General features: G+C 27.3%; 1 protein-coding gene across 3 annotated transcripts in view; it reads right to left on the reverse strand.

The window, feature by feature from the left end:
- The window catches only part of LOC129988126 (PX domain-containing protein kinase-like protein), a 44,248-nt gene that overhangs the window by 19,637 nt on the left and 5,833 nt on the right, over positions 1 to 18,778 (reverse strand). For all 3 annotated transcript variants that reach the window (XM_056096265.1, XM_056096267.1, XM_056096266.1), the window contains exons 3-10: positions 17,767 to 17,863; positions 13,074 to 13,151; positions 9,823 to 9,896; positions 8,474 to 8,548; positions 5,794 to 5,898; positions 4,048 to 4,186; positions 1,778 to 1,902; positions 1,176 to 1,293 (exon numbers count right to left, since the gene is read on the reverse strand). In XM_056096265.1, the coding sequence (XP_055952240.1) occupies positions 1,176 to 1,293; positions 1,778 to 1,902; positions 4,048 to 4,186; positions 5,794 to 5,898; positions 8,474 to 8,548; positions 9,823 to 9,896; positions 13,074 to 13,151; positions 17,767 to 17,863 (811 nt within the window). The remainder of the gene's footprint in view (positions 1 to 1,175; positions 1,294 to 1,777; positions 1,903 to 4,047; positions 4,187 to 5,793; positions 5,899 to 8,473; positions 8,549 to 9,822; positions 9,897 to 13,073; positions 13,152 to 17,766; positions 17,864 to 18,778) is intronic.

Genomic DNA, 18,778 nt, shown 5'->3' on the forward strand with positions numbered 1-18,778 from the left:
GGATCTGATGTGTTGAGCGTATTATTAATGTGTACATCTCAGTGTCATCGTTTTCCACAAATTGAGAGCTAGACATGCACTGTGGAAATTGGTATCGTAACACCATTGACGATTCTCAGTTACTGGAAGACGGTGGAGCGAGCACATTTATTAACAACATTCGAAGAAAAGAAGCATTTATCTTGATTGGTATGCCTAGTATACAACCTGCTTATCGTCTGTTTGTTTGCACATAGTAAATGTGAATATTTAACAATCCACTGATTATCTACTTCGATACAACCATTTCACATTTTTATAGTTGCTAATTTACTGCCATCTTTTATTGATTTTCCGTGGAAAGGATATCCATGTCTTCCTAATACTAAGAGCATACTAATACTCGAGAGATACTTAGAGCATTTCTCGTCTGTCGTGCATGTCAAATTGGATTTAGTGTACCATAAGGTACATGTGTCATATTTTTCACCTTCATGCAAATCCGAGGGCAGCGTCACTAATGACGTTGCTCTCGAATATGTCAGCACACATTACATCGTCAATTTCATTTGAAGCAATTTTGTTGCAGATCTAGATTTGTATATGTGCATGTAGCAATCCTTTCTTTTGATGTTCTGCTCAATACACGAAATGAATGCTATGATAAGATATACAGTTCTATTCCAATGAAATGAACATGAAACAATTAAATCAAAATTAAAATATATCAAAATTAATGAGAATTCAATTCAACAATGCAATAGGAAACATTCAAATGGAATCATAAAATAATTAGTATAGTGTGTGTTGCTTTTACCACCAACAGATGACGCTGTTCCAAAGGACGCCGTCTGTTGAACTTCATCATTCAAAAATCTGTTATATTTTTACTGGGTTACAGGTGTGACATCTATATAATAAGTACATAAGAACTCATTTGCGAACGCAACATACGTCGTGTCAAACTTTCAAAACAATTGTTGAAGAATTTTCGGAGATTATCGATTTCCAACAAACGAGCATTTACATTTTTACTTATACAGATTGATATAAATAAAACAAACGCGTAGATAACTAAGCCTCCGCTAAAAGAGCACATTCATTTTTTATTATTAGAAATAGGTTTAAACATAAAGCAAGTGTAACACTAAAATTCTAAAAATTAAAATAAAATTTAAAACTGCAGTCCTACTTACGCAATTCTGGAGCGCAGCTATTAGGTAGGTTGTCGCAAGACGTTGCAGATAAAGGGGCTCCAAAAGCCATTTCATATAACAGATGACCAAAGCAATAGACATCGATATTTTCAACAGTCTATATAATAATGGATGAAGAACTCATTTATATAAGAAATCATTTGTAGCGCTGATATAAAATGAATAAAAGTAGGAATTATTTTAATTTGAGCAGTTTTTATAAAATAAAAATAGATAGAAAAGGCAACAAATAATTAAAGAATCTAAAACTATTTCATTTAATTACAATTAATCCAGATGAAAGAGAAATTGAGATTTTTTATAATATTTATTAAGAGTATGTGCGACAGATTTGTGACTTTCTTAAACAATCAATATATTAAACGAACTTTAATTCTGAGAACCAGATAATTTTATCAAATATATGGCTAGTTCTGGATAATTAGTCAATTGCTCTCTATTATACTAGATGGTGGCATGTGTTAACTGTGTTGACAGAATGAATTAAAGTGTCAGTTTCAGAAGGCATGGGGATTACAAATATGATTTTTGAATCAGATCCAAGATAATTTATCACAATCATATAAACAAGTATTAATCACCTGAATTTTCTTCAGCTGAATAAAATAGGGTCTAAGCAGATTAGATACACCAAGAACTCCATTGAAAATATCAAGAAGTTTGCATTTGCCACCACTAATAGCTGCATTTCCTGAATGGACACCTCCTAAAATTACCAATAAATGCAGAAATGAGAAACTATACCAGATATTATAATATAGTTTAATTATAATGAACAAAATACTTATGCCAATTCAAAGATTTTAGACAAATGGATTTGAAATGTTTTATGTACTAGTGTATTGACTGAATACCAATGACAAACTTTAGACTTGATTGCATGACACTGGAAACTAAAGACTCAATCGCAAGTCACTGATGAACATAATCAAATTTTCACTACAAATAACATGACATGCTTGGTGTTTTTTTTTTTTTTTTAAAGATTAATCACTGGTTTGAATAAACATGACATCCACATCGACCCTGTTTTTGCAATTAATCGTTAGTATGTTATTGATACACAAGTACCAGATTTTATCAAAAAATATATGTGTGTGTAGTAAATAAGAATTTTTAGCATTTTCAAAAGTTTATTATTTTTATAGCCACATAAGCATCTGAGTTATGCGGGTTTTCATAATTCTTATGTGGAATTCATTACTCACAATTATCTGCTGTATAATAATGTAAAGATTGCAGGCCTTCAAAAAGAACAGCATTCTATGAGTATTTCACGTTTATTAAAACTAAAAGAAGATGAATAACCTGTGAGGTGAGAACTTCAAACATGATAGGGATAGAGTGCAACTCATACAAAGTGCATACATAGATTGCACGTAAATGTGAAAACTATATGAATGAAAGCATAACTCAATTTCTAACTAACAGTCCTACATGCATATGATTTTTCATTACAACCAATGAAAAATTCAAAAATACAATTTCTCAATACATGTGAAAAATATATTCCACTGCAAATATGAATTATAATGTTAGTCACAAAATTTACTTACTGAATCTTTAGTAATTAGAATATTACAAGGTAAAAATAATATTTGCCACATTCTTTTTACAACTGATCCACTGTATTCCCAAAGAGAATAGAATATTACAAGGTAAAATAATATTTGCCATATTATTTTTACTATTGATCCAGCATATTCCCAAAGTGTATTTTTCAAATAAATTTCTTGAAAAAAATATGTTTCTTCCTTACAAGTGAAAATTTTTTTGGAGTTTGATTATCCCTATAAGGTAGTTCATAAAAATTTAAAACACAAAATGATCGCATTTACATTTGAAAGTTAAGACCAAGAAGCTGGAATCCAAAAAAAAACAATTAAAAAAAAATCTGTCTCTATTGGCTTTCACTTTCAATTGGCATTGCTTATGTACCCACACTGATTTTAATAAAATATTCTAATGTTTAACCCTCTAATCATGAATTTTTTAAATCCTTTTCCACTCATTTTTTACATATGTTCTGAATAAAATGTTTGATTTTTAGGCTTGAAGTTGGAACATAAAGGTCAAATATTCCCCCCCCCCCCAAAAAAAATTACTTTTACAAAGAGCTATTTATACTAATTTAAAAAATGTATGCAGTTAATTACACCCGTAATTCAGTGTTAATTACAGGTGATTCCATCTTTTGAAATGGAAAGAAAAAATTCCTTGTGTAACTTATATGAGGTCTCGCTCTTTCTGCAATAAGAGAAAAAGACTTTCGTGTGGGAATTTACTCATTTTTTTAAATTTGTTGTAAATGGATGCACAATTCAAATTTAGCAAAATAATGCCTCTTTACTATTGCATGTGTGTATAGGTTTTTTTTTTTTCAAAAATTTTTATCTCTAATTTCTAATGTGTATTAATTATAAAAAGAAATCCTTTGATCAGTATATTTGCAAAGTCAAATAGTTACAATCTTACAAAAGTATTTATTAAGAAATAAAATTCCCATTTTCAGTAGTTTCTTATATTCTTTAGGAAACATTATATAAGCCAATGAGTAAAAATTCCAGCTAGCTACAAGGACAGAAACTATATCCACATTTAAAAGTAGTGAATACTACCAAAATATTATGGTAATGAAAAGCATTTGTTTTACAATTTTGATTTTATATTTCCAAATGACTGTTCATAGCTCACTCCTATTTTTATAACTCATTCTCGTATTCAATTAATTAAAAAACCACGACATGCAACAACTTCTGCATCAAATTCTCAATCAACAATATGTTAAAAAGAAAGCATGATTCTTTCAAAACACAAGATCTTGTTCCCATACAATAAAAATCTCACTTACCATGAAAAAATCCTCTATCATGAAGAAACTTTAATGCAATAAGAACCTGATGACCAAACACTTTGATTTTAGGAAGCTCGAAAGCGTGGTATGACTTTGGATTTCCATATTTTTTTAGAAATGGTAATCGTGGTTTGGTCTAAAAAATAATTAAACATATATTATAATATAATAAAATTTCACTTCCTAAAAAAAGAATAGAAGAAATCATGTAAAATGAAATTATATACTTTGTGTAAGTGTGTGTATACACACACACACACACTTGCTTGTATATAGCATACAAATATAGCCTATATTATGTAAAATACCTTTTTTAATGTATGGTAATATCTCGATGTTATGCAATAGTCCACCACCACCAACACCAACAACAACAACAGCAACAAAATATATAAATCAAATTCTAATTTGATAAAATACATAACAAATTTGTTAAAATATATCCCAAACTCTACTAGAGATAAAATATTGGAAAATAGGTATTTGAAAGAAAAGTAAAAAATCAAGCACATAAGTTTCATTTATCCAAATAAAAATTAATAAATCAAAAAAGTAAATGTAAAAATGTTTTTAAAAAATGGAATCATTTTATTGATGATTCCTTCACAAAATCTAACAAATTCATCTGGCAACTGAGCAAGATTTTTTTTCTTTCTCGTAAAATTTCTTCTTCACATTACTCAATTATATTTTTTTCTTACTTCTTTTTAAATCACATTCTCATTAAATTCTGCTACCTCATCTTTCTACTGGTGTTCCTTTCTCAAAACTGGCAATTATGATCAGCTTTTCTTGTGTGATGTTTCTTTAATAGCAATTCCCTTACATGTATCTAAGAGCACACTGACTATTAGTTCCTTCTAAGGGAACCCAACGTTTCACTGACATCATTATTATTAAATTTTAATTGCATGGCAAGATTGATAATTTTTCTATTATTGCAGCACATGTTCAATTTTTTGTATTGTCTCTGGCTCAAATATGAAAAACAAATAGTTTTTTCCCTACTTCTATACTTGGTTCTGTATCAATTCTAAATTGGAAAACTTTCAAAGTGGAAAATAAAAAAATAAGGACTCATGTAATTTCAATTTGGCTAAATAAGAGTAATATAAATTAACGAATTACAATAGTTTAGTTTTGAAAATACCAATGCAAATATTTTCTTTAGACATTTTTAAAAAAAGATTGTGCTTTTCTTTATTTCATTTTTTTATAGTAGATCATTATTTGTTTCAATCTGATTTTACTGATTAATTTTGTTTTGAGTGTTCATGAAATTATGTATTGAGAAGTTCCCACAACAATTAATAAAAATTAGATTTGCACAATGGAGAGAGCCAACAGACATTAAATCAAATTTAAGATATTGTTAACATTAAAACAACTCTTCTAGACAGGCACATTTTGCAGTAATAAAATAAAATAATTGTCAATAATTAAATAATGTTAAAAATTATCTTACAAAAACAAATTTTAATTAATTCAAAAATTCACCTCCAAAATTTTATATTTATTTAAATATCAAAATGAAATATGGATTTTTCTGTTTGTCCCCATATAAATAATATCTGCCTAACAAATCTTGTTTTAGCTCATAATTAATACTAATGAGCTTTCTATTTAATTTTGTTTCTGAATATAATATTGAACATGTAAAAAAATTTGTTTTTGAAAATACAACTATGTCATGAAATGTTATATACAAAATGTAAAATTTAAAAAAATCAGATCTGTACATACATTGCACAATATATCTCTCAAAGTCCCACTTTCCAAAAAGTCATAGATGACAAGCCCACCACTAGAACTGACACAAGACATAGATACTGGTTGAATATAAGGATGCTAGAAAAAAAAAATTATACATAATAAATAACTGTAGTATAACAATAAACATGAATTTAGATTGGAAAAAATTTAATGCATGAAAATGATGTAATTACAGATGCATTAATTAAAATATTAACCAGAAAAAATCATTATTATAACTAAAAGGAAAAACTATATTGAGCAAGAAGCAAAAATTACAAATTATAGAGTTATAAAAAAATATTAATAAAATAAAAAGTAATATTAATGTGTTAATTACGTATCTTTCCGATATCATTTTAAAATGTGAAATGCTACATTCATACTCACAAAAGAAAGTGTGTGTCTGTAGTGTCAAGCCATTACAATTATGAAATTCGAAAAAACACATGAAAGTCATGACTTTACAATTTTGAAATTTCAGTCATAATAGTGAATCAATGCACTTGAAAATTTAAAGTAGAAAAATTTGCATATAATGCTTTGTGCAATTTTTCTCATATGCAGTAATAAAAAAAAGATAGGGTCACAAAAAAAATCTGTAAATTTTAAATTATTTGTTGCAGTGTATTATATTTCTTTTAAAAATAACATATGCAATATTTTAAATTATTTTGAATAATATTTCATTTTAATTTATTACAGTTTTAATCAAGTTTAACTTTACACAGAGGAAAAATTGACAAATAAAATAAGGCCAATTACAAATTTGGTTCACCAAATAATTTATTCAGAAATTCGCTTTTTTGAATAATATCTATCAATTGAAATGTCATAAAGTCCAGTATTTTTCTAACAATTCTTTCAATATTTATTTTTCCATGGATTCTCGATCCCATACTGTAACTCATATTTATTGGTATAACAACACCCACTTGCATAAATATCATAAATCATTACACCTCACAAGTTTTCCTTAGGCGTGAAAGTGGGACTTTTGGATGACCAATCCAATAATTCTACTTCATTTGCTTGAAACCATGACTTTTTAGATGAAGATACAGGGATAAAGGCATTATCTTGTTGAAAAATATAATGCCCACTTGTAATAACATAACAAAATACTGTTCTCAATGCAAGTCGTGCCAATACTATCAGAAACCATCAGATCCACCCAAATTAAATTTCTTTTCATTCATTTCAGGAAATTTAGTCATTCCATTTATTTCCAAGGACAGTATATTGTTTTGTTCATTCGACAATTAATTATTTATAATTTTATCAGTGGAGGCTATTTACATATTTTGATAAACTTTTACATGTGAAGATTTTAAAAATACATTACAACTTGAACAAGAAATGTTACAATTCTTTTTAATTTGTTGAGAAGATTGGTATTAAGAATAGGCTCGATTAATTATGATTCTTTCTTGATTGATTAGATAGAGATGGTTTTCTACCAGATCATTTATATTTAGCATAGTGGTCAGGAACTTTCAAGAAATTATTCACTACGCTTTTTGAGCATCTCAATCATTTTGTAATTTCTCAGGAAAACAAACTTCATTCTCTGAATATTACCTTGTTCTTCTTTACACAACTTTTTTCCTATTTCCATAACTGTGTAAATATTATACTTTCATGAAAAACATTTTAAGTCAAAAACAGAAATAACATTAATAAATAAATATTTGTTGTAAAAAAAGGGAAATAAAATAACATAATATAACAATGAAGAATGCAGAATATTTTTATGAAAAGAATAATATCAAATTTTTCTGTCATAATATAAGGCGAAAATAAACAACATGTTTTGCATTAGTAAAACTAAAACATGCAATTAAAATTTTATTTAATTAAATATTTTTCTTTTTACTGATTTTGGATCAATAGTAATATTATAGAAATTTTGTGTGACTTTATCTCAAGGTACAGGTTCAGAAGAAATTTAAAATTTAACTCAGTTTTCTTTAACATTTCATTTGGTTTATTGAAGTTATTCATATAAATCTTACTTTTTTTCCCTTCAAAAATAACATTTTCTTATAACAGTAACCTTAATTGGAAATTATGCTGTAACATTGTTTAAATCAAGGTAGCTAATATCACACACATTATTAACTATTTTAAGCAATATCTTAAGTTTTTATAATATAATTTTAAACTAAATAATTAATTTAGGGAGTGAACTAACAGATTGTTCCAAAAATTTTATACATTCTTACACAATCTAAATTCTAATTAAGAAGAAATGAGAAATCTTTCTTCTCAATGCAGCAAAGATTTTAATTTAATCTTCTTATTTTAACATATATCTATATTTAGTTATTTGTTTCGATTTTCATCCATGAAAGATACCAATGCATTAAAGAAAATACACATATAAAACCGTTACTAATTTTTTTTCTCATTTTGACTATTTTTGTTCTAATTATTATGGATTTTGATTTCACAGACATTGATCATGTCATAAGCAATGCCATACAGGTTCTGCTAGTCATTAATATAAATGAATAGACAATCAATTAAACTGAAAAAAGGCATGAATAAAGATAACAGGGAAAAAGTATAACAGTAAATATTTCAAATCAATATCAATAAAAATATATTATTTATAATCACCCATAAACAATGTATAGTTTCTTTTCTTATTTATGGAAAATAAACGAACCTGTAAACTCCCTAGTAATTTTATAGCTGATGAAAGATCCTTTTCATTTAAATACTGGTCAGGCCCCAGAGCTGTCTAAAAAATTAAACTGTTAAAAAATTTGACAATATTTCCATATGAAAAAATAATAATAAAAAATATTTGCACCAGATACATAGCATAACAAATGGACTAGGAAAAATTATCTTCCTGCATTGTTTGTTACACCACTGTGTAGTATCATCATCGGTAGAGATTGCTATTCAAAAGGAACTAAATAAACATTTGGTATTTTGATTACACAGAATCATATGAATCTAATCAAACATGTTCGATCCTCATATACATGCAATAAATTATTGGTTGAAAATGTTTCTCAAATTTTCAGCATTTATTTTTTTTGATCCCATCATAGTTCATCAGAATGCTCCTTTAATAATCATAATTAACATTTTAGTAGAATATTACACAAGTAACATTTAACTTGCAGACTGATTAGTAGGAGAAATGAGAAAATAAAATCAGATGTGGTGGTATCTTGAATTTAACATTTTTAATTACATAACATTAATAATCATTCATCCAAGCAAAAATAAGCATGCACAAATATATTAATGCAGGAAATACTCTTTCATTTCACAGATTATAGTTTAAGCAAAATCTTGTATTTTGAGTTTTGTAAAAATTTAAATGATATTCATTTTATAACTTTTTAACCTATATTATTTATTTTTTATTTGTCACAGTTTTTAATTTGGTACAATTCAGTTTTAATGGTGACCAAAAAGCAGCAAGAAAAAATTTCTCCAAATCATAAAAATATACTCAAGTGCATTATTATTTAAGATCACAGATACAAGTGAAATTGTTCTGCGTCACAGTTACAGTTAATCTGATGATTAAGTAGAAATAATAATACACTATAATGAAAAATTGGAAAATAAAAATTATACAGTCAAACAGTTAATGAATTAAAAAGAGTTCTCCAATCTTGTTGTTGTGATGGTTGAATCCAATCAATAAATCCAAAATTGATCCAATCTTTTTCATAATTTACAGAAAAATGGTAAATCATGTAGTTAAAATTGGGAGAAGGTGATATTATAAAAAATAGCATTATGAATTTTGTACATAATATTATAGTTATAAAGAAAATATTGAAGTTATTATTATTAATATCCTGCAACTTTGGGCATTTTAAAATCGAGTTGCATGTAATTTAGGAAACTTAACAATCAAATCTCAAGCATTTTTTAAAGTTAATGACTAATATTATTTGAGATTTATTTTTGTAGTACTCATTTTATTTTATTTCCATTTACTATATTTTACTTTTAAAACTTTCTATGAATTCTATACATTTTACTCACCCATGATAAAACAAATCTTTTTTTTGTTTCATTTTTTGATTTAATGCTAAAATATTGCTTCCGTATTCTCCAGCCTGTAAAAGAAATAGAAAGTTTAGTTTAAAGTTTCAAAAATTGTGTGTTGTCACTTATCAAGCAATACTACCTATCCAAAAAGGGAAGAAGATGGGGATATCTTTAAATATTTTTTACATGCATATGAACATAGATTATATGTTCCTACATTATATGAATGACAAAATCAAAAATATTCCCCAATAGTTGCAAAAAAAATTAAATTTTCCCTTCATTTACTACTATTTGGAAAATGAAAATTTGATTGTTTGTAAACTTCTTTCTGGTTAAGAGTACCTAATAGTCAAATAATCTGTACTAAAATAAAAATGAATGTTTGTGCGTTTTGATGCTCAACAGACTGAATCATTTGACCAATAGCTACCAAATTTAGTACATGTATATCTATCTTGGAAGTTGAAAATATGCATTTGGAATGACTTTTTAAAATTTTAATTAATTAAAAATTATCAAAACTTTGGCATTTTTTTCGCAATAATTTCGGAAAATGTTATCACAACAAATTAAATTTTACACCATTTCAGTATTTAAAATATTTTTTAATGAGTCCAATTTAATAGGCATGTGAATTTTTGCTGAATTTTAGCAATTTTTTGGAACAATTTTTGCATAATTTTTAACAGTAGATTGCCTTGAAGTTAAATTCGTTTTCATTGTTTCATCAACTACCTAATTGCGAGATTTCTTCCACCATTAAAAGCTAAAGAAGAACTTTGTTTAATATCTGTGCAGTTTTCAAGAGATGTATTAAAATTGAAATTACAATACAGCAAAATTTAGAAGTAGATAAATAATATATTTATGTTTTTAATAATGATATCATGGAACTGAACTACATTATAAAATTTCAGGTATATAATAAACAAAGAATATATAAATGACAATTAAATTAACAGTGCTTTAATATCTGATAATTTTATGGAAACATGAACATAAAGTTATATCTACACAATTTAAAGAAAATGAAATATAATCAATATTCCAATTGAACAACTGGTGGTCAAAAGTGCATAATTTTAAATTTAAAGAAAAAGTTAACTCAAATTTCAACTAAAACTAAATGAGTTATGAAAAGTTAAATATTACTATCTTATTAAAACTCGTGATTTTAGACTATTTCATCAACTGTCTCAAAGAAGATATGCCTAGAGTCTCTCAAAAGCTGATTGGTATAAGAATATGAAAATGCTGATTTTTCTAATATTGTATTATTGAAAACTTCATAATTTGACCAGATTTGATCGGAGAAGATAGAAACTTTTTTTATTTAAAAGTTGGAGTATCAAGAATATTGCACAGAATATGACTCCTTAGAACCAAGAGACTGTATAAAATTTATACTTCATAATTTTTGTAAGCATATTTATAGACTGAAATAAACTGAATAAAAATGTTCATTTAAGTCATTGAAATATTTTTGAACGTAAAACTAAAAATTTTAAAGTGAATTAGAGAATTTTTTATTGTATAATTCTTTAACATATTGTATAAATTATGAAAATTATTCTGTAGTGCAATGAGACTTCAATACTGAATCATTCTGTCTTCTGTATTGGTGTGTGTGTGCGCAGGCACTTTTTTTCGGCAAAAATGATTTTGTATTAATTGAGGTTTAATTGCTTCTATTTTAAAGTTGAAATTTTATAGGAGCTGATAGAAAATTAGAGATATAGAGTACAATGAACATAACCATAATATTAGAAATTATACGACTATCAAAACTTGAAATTTAAAAGTATTCTGCTGGAGAAGCTATTAAGAGACCAAGTTACATAAATTATTTAATTGAAAATTTTAGCAAGCATTAATCCATTTGGTTGCCAAAAATGGTTTGTCTATAATATACATAATATTCTGCTTCTCCAGCAGAATACTTTTAAATTTCAAGTTTTGATAGTCGTATAATTTCTAATATTATGGTTATGTTCATTGTACTCTATATCTCTAATTTTCTATCAGCTCCTATAAAATTTCAACTTTACATAATATTATGTATATTATAGACAATATACATATTGTTATAACATACATTAAAGTTAAAACATTCAAATTTAAAATAACTTTTAGATTTTATATCTTCTTTCATTTCTTTAATCTAAAACAAATTTACTATGTAAAAAAATGAACAACAAAATGAAGTTTACCTTTATTATATTATTAAGTTTAAGGAAAAATAAATTCTAGTCAGTGAAAAAGAATTCTTTAAGCATTCTTTTTATATAAGATTACTTTCTTTGAAAATTTCGACATTGTAATGATAACTGAGTTTTACACATGAAATATTAACAGTTGAAAGATTTCTAATCTACAATAATTAACTTTCTGATTAAAAAAAGAATATTCTTATTTCAAATCCAATTAATAAAAAAAATCTTACAAAATATTTAAGAATCGGAAAGAGAACAAACTTTAACTTTCCTGCCATAAATAAATAAATAATCATAAATAATACAAGCATAGGAGATGAAGAAAAGAGAAATATCTCATAGAAACTAGAGAATCTAAACTCAGTCTAGTAAAATTATTTTAACATTAGTGAGTTAAAAATATCTAAACAAGATGACTCAGGATTCATGGGAGAAACTGGAAGAGATGGACAGCAAACAAATTTTGTATAGGAATGTATGGTACAAATGATAAGCAAACACAAGAAACAGACAGGAAAAGAAGTTTGCCTTGTAGTATTCATTATCAGGTATTTCTTAATAGCAATTAAAAACTGTGTTCACCAACAGTATTGTATAATTGGCATTCTCAATAAAGCAACTGGTTCAAAGACAGGCATTTCTTGTTGAACATGCACAGCAAATATTTGAGCAAAGAAGTTATAAATATGTCTGAAAATGCAAATTAAATATTCCATCAACATTTTCAAGTTTGTATTTCTATAAACAGACACAAATTTCAACAATAATTTCAACTCATCCCATGAAGAAAATATTGAGAGAAAAACTATGATCTTTTCATCTTGTGTTTATATCTCAAAGGATCACTTGCACCCACACATTCTTATATGATATATTTTACCATCCATTAAAATTTTAACAGTGATTAACTTTGTATTTTACAATAAAATACATGTTTAAAATTCCTTTATAGATTTAACAACAATGTAATAAAAATGCATAATTATTTAATCTGAAACATTTTTTTAAATGAAAATGTAAAAATTATACCGAAATCTAATAAAGGTTCCACTATTTCCCACTCAGGTTCAGAACGAAAAATCATCGAAACATGCTGGAGAGAAGTTTCTAAAAGAGAAATTTGAATAATATTCAAAATTTATCAATAATAAACCAAAGTAAATGCTACTAAAATATAAGAATTAAATATATAATATATTTAATTTAACAATCATAATAGCACAAAAGAGATATTGGGTAAAAAATTCCTGTTTTCTAATTCATGTATATAACTGATATTCATCATTATAACTGATATTTTCTTTTCTTAGATATTTTCTTTTCCTGCAATAGAAAATATACAGCAGTGACCAAAATTGTGGACACTTTTGAAATTTTTTGTTTTCTAACTTTATATACTTATAAAAAATGTAACATTTCATAAACACTTACATATCATTTTACAGAGAATTTAATGCTGATTTCAATACAAGCTACAATTCAAATATTTGCAATACAAAAGAAGTTAAGCGGCAATAACTATTGAGTTATATTAGATGTCGATGACTGCAGTGAGTTATCAGTACTTAGTAGGGTAGTCTTTATTTTTTATTACAGCTTCACACGATGTTTCATTGAGCTGACAAGAGTTCCAAGCTCTTCCTTTGTTATTGCATAATGCCAGGAAACAATTATAGCCTCAATTAATTCTCTTTTATTTGATGAATGTTACATATGTACAAAAGCTTTCAAACGGTGCCATAAATTCTCAATACTTTTGATGTCAGAACTGTTTCCTGGCAATGATAATAATTCAATGCTTTTTGTACTAAACCACTCTTTTGATATTTTTGCTGTGTGGCAAAGAGCTGAATTCTGCTGAAAAATAAATGATGCGTTATTGGGAAAGAGAACACTGATGGAAGGTGTAAGTTTTGGCTCTAGATAGTGTCAATGTATTTTCTTGCATTTAATGTCCCATCGATAATACGAAGGAAATTAATACCATTTGCTGACATGCATGATCAAATCATAATACTAACTGAATTCTTCATAGTTGCCTGAATGCAGTCAGGATGTAGATCTTTGCCTATTCTATGTCTTACATATTTTCACCATCACTACAGAATAACAATATATTTGTTTCATCACTCCATATAACTTGTTACCACTGATCATCTGTCCCATTAATTTGTTAGTTTGCCCACTGTAGTCTTTTCATGCACTGCTGTAAATTGAGATAAGTTTTTTTGTGAGGAATTCTATCTCATAATCCAACATCTAATAATCTTCTGTTTGTTCTGGAGCTGACAGAAACACCAGCATCATTTAATTGATTTCTGATGGCCTCTGAAGACTTTCTTCTATCTTGGAGACATAGTCTCTTTATTCTTTAGTCATCAACAGATGTGGTGCACCTTTTTAGACATTTTCCTGCTTTGTTTTTTATTGAATTTATCTCCAGATATTGTAAAAAAACCTTTCGGACACCAAATGTAGTCACTGAACCACCCACCTGTCATGCAATTTGAAAGTAGGAAAGACCACATTCATGTAAAACAATAATATTAGTTATCTTCCTAGATGTCCAATCTATTCTTTTATTTGATGTCATTACTTCTTGACTAAATATTAGAAATATTTACTGAAATTCCAACTTATTTAAAAGTTTAACAAAATTTCAAATTTGCAATTTTATTACATAAAAAACATTCTTCTTTCTACAGAAAAAAAAATACAATAATGACTTATTCCACTTTAAACACAATGGCAGCTTCTGCTAGCAGTTATTAACATTTGATTGGTTCCCAGAACAAGAATAGTGATTTGTCAGGAAAGTTACATTTCATCACTGTATTTGTAACTCATATTAAAGTAAGAATAACTTTTTGAATTTTGCTTTTTGTATTGAAATCAGCATTAAATTCTCTTTAAAATGATGCATAAGAGTTTGCATTTTGTGAAATGTAACATTTTCTGTAAGCATACAAAGTTAAAAAACATAACGATTTTCAAAAGTGTCCACAATTTTAGCCACGACTTTACTTTCCAGCAAAGAAACAACATTCTTTTAACACTGTCAGTTATTTCATGATTTCTGATAATATGCATTTCCACATGTTTATAGCCTTAAAAGTTATAAAAATCATTGTAAATGTTCTAATTACATATCTACAGTCTTAATCTTACAAACACAAATATAGAAAGAAAAATATCATGAGATGAATTTTTTTTTTCTTTTTTTTTTTTTTTTTGTGTATGTGTCTGCTTTTTGCAATTTCTAATCATTTATAAAAATATAATATACAATATATGACAATTTAATTAGATTTTTCAGTTGTATTTAAGAATTCTTGGTATCTCCTAACCTAAGTTCAAATAACATATTTGAGATTAAACATATTTTTAATCTGATTACTGCAGTTACATATAAAAAAAGATAGACTGTGACCCCACTGAAAAAATGTAGAAAATTTTTTGGAATAAAAAATCTAGCATCATTTCAAAATATAAAGATGAAGTATTTATTTTCAAGCAATATCACGAGCATAACAAACCGCATCCTTGTTATGCCTCAGAGTTATGGATGAATGGCGATTTTCACTGGCTGTCGTAGCTCTGCATGACCTTATCCAGGCTTTCTCTTGACGGATCCGATATCCTGAAACTGTTTCCATAAGTTAGACACAACACTGGGCATTAAACTGAATTCCCTACAAATCTGGATTTGACACTGGCCTGCTTTTATCCTATCCACAATTCGCAACATCATTTTTTCATCTAAACATTGGTGGTTACTTATTTTTAATGAATGAATTTTAATTTAATCGATCATTGCAAAAAAAGCTAAAAAACACTGAGATATTGGTGAGATCTGCTAGTGAACAAAATATGATTTTGGCACAGGATAAAGCCTGTTCCTCGACTAGTTCTCCCAACACACACATGTATGCTTATGTATTCAAGGTATAAGATTTGCATCTTAGTTTTGAAGTAATAGTTTAACATTTAGTTCAGTTTTTTTTCATGCAAAATATGCAAATTTTCTTAGTTTTGAACACCAGAGTATATCACTGAGTTCAATGAAGTTTTGAAGGGTTCCAGCAGTCGCACATACAAAAATATCTCTGCAACTATATTGTCTCTGTTTTACCGATTGTGATTTCTGTTCATTTGTCAAAGTAATGGACCATCCTGAAGAACTCTGTGGAATTCGTAATACACAGAGTAACTTCATCATCTTTAAGCCATACATTTCAGCCACTATCCTTTTGGAAAGCAAATGATCTGCATTAAATATTTGCAAAGAAGCTCTGTCACCCATAATGATTGACTAGTTCTGGGAAATCTGGACAGCATCTCCCAATGACTCTAGGTTTATTACAACAAAAACTTTTGCCATTTAAACTTTTTACTGGTCCTACTGTTATCAAAGATTGGGTATAAAATCTGGAATTTTTTTCCAAACTACTTTTTCCTTATAATTAGCATTTGCCATAAATATGGCAGTTGTATCATTGTAAACCTCATGATCTTGTTTTTACAGTCCTATGTTGATTTTTTTCAAATGACTTTTCTGCTCCTTGGCATTGAGTCCTATTGTGACTAGAACTCACGATATTCTTCATCATGAAGAACAGAGATGCACAATGCTATGGCAATCTACCTTCTCAAATCAACTCTTAAGCTGAAGATACACTTACAATATATGCGAATGTGTGACTGAATGCATTACATTTTCATCTTCCTAGATCTGGAAGGTGAAAAACTGTTGCAAAAGAATGCCTAATTTAATATTAGACACTTTTACGAAGTTTCTTAATAACTTGATAAACATGAGTCATGCAGAATTATCGTATATGCAAATCAAATTTAGCGCACTCGCTGATGCATTAGAATGAATGATCACAACAGCCTTTACATTAGCCTTTGCACACGTTTTAGGTTAGCTTGGTTGTAGTCGCATATTACATTTTCATTTGTACCTGCTGCCAATGCGACAAGGAAATTGTTGAAGAAATCCACACAATCGACAAGCATGAACAAAGAGTTAAATTTAATTTTCCAGTCAGTCTGGTTAGATGAACCATCCAAAATGGTGCATCAAATAAAATTTTTAGCTTCCATATTGTGTCATTACTTACCAATGTGCAAAAAAAAAAAAAAAAAAAAAAAGCTACCAGTATATTGTTGTCTACAGTTCTATACACACACAGTTCAGCAGAAATGATGAAATCAAGTCCAAACCCATACTTCAAATACATCATTAAATATTGCTAAACCTTATAACCTATTGCAGCCTTCATAAAATAGAGATAGTTGAATTCAGGATTTAATAAGTTGAAAGTAAGAAAGAACAGCAATATGCCTATTGTTTATATAAATTTTAACCCAATTAATAAAAAAAGAAAAGGCTATGCCACATGCCTAAACATAATAACACAAAGCAAAGAGATGGCAGTTGTACGCAATATTAAAGGAATTTTTGATTTCCAACAATATTCTTCAATTTATAATTCTCAAAATAAATAACAACTTAGTTGTTATTAAAAAAAAATCATTTTATTTAGTTTTCATATTTGCCAGATACAAGATAAAATTTTCAACAATAAAGGTATTTAATAGAAAAATGCTTTGACCATAGATTGTATTTAAATACTAAAATTAAATAGATGTGCATTATTTCTAGAGAAAAGTATCAATCATAATTTGAAACTATGCTAATATAAAAAAAGATACTTACCAACAAAATTAAAAGAATAATTAATAGGATCCAAAAATTTCTTCACGTGTACTGAGGAACACAGAAAAGGATGTGACAATACAAAATTAATGTATACCTGAAAAATACAGATATTTTAACATACAGGTCATATTACAAAATAGTAATAAAAAATTTCATTACAAAATCTGAACATTTTTTAAGAAATAAAAAAAAAAAAATTTAAAATAAAAAAAACAATATTATATTTATACATTACAAACTTTTCTAATGTGAAGATTATTTTTAGATACTTTTATTAAATTTGTTTTGCTTCAAATAATGTTTTCAAGAGATGAAATATTGTAATTTCACTTTAATATTTTAATAAAATTACAATATTTAATGAAATTACACTACATTTTTTTCTTCTCCAACATGCTACATTTCATAAAATTCAGGAAAAGCAAGGACTACTTAAGATTGGCATAATGTATCATGCATTACAAAGCTATGCTTGAAGTATTAGATGTCATGTTGAATGGCATTAAGGATAACAGAAACAGAATAGGAGCTGTTAGTGCATGACTTTAAATAGATACCCATGAAATTAGAGCAGATGAAATACAAGTTATTTAAAATCCTCATACATATGGAATGGCAGTCAAAGAACTGAACTAACATGTAAGTTCATATCACTGGTGAACCTTTTGCCCATTTCTGCATTACAGAGTATAAATCTCAATTTATGCATTATGAACTTCAATTAAGAAATGGTAATATTATTCCAGATAATTAAGAAGGATATATTAAAATGCAAAATGTTGGGAGAACTGTGAAAACTCAACAAAAAGTGAAAGTAGCAGCATTTTCAAATGTGACCTGGCATTTTATGGATTGTGCATGTCTATATCAAAGAACAAGAAGAAAGAAATTTTCTCAAGACTCAAGAGAGTTCAAGTTTTTGTTTTTCAAAACTGGTTTTTGATTGTTAAAAAAAAATGAATCACACAAGTTAGAAAGTGCTTCTGGAAATTTTTACTTCATCTGACTT

This window comes from Argiope bruennichi, chromosome 10 (genome assembly GCF_947563725.1).
Source record: "Argiope bruennichi chromosome 10, qqArgBrue1.1, whole genome shotgun sequence".
Taxonomy (NCBI): domain Eukaryota; kingdom Metazoa; phylum Arthropoda; class Arachnida; order Araneae; family Araneidae; genus Argiope; species Argiope bruennichi.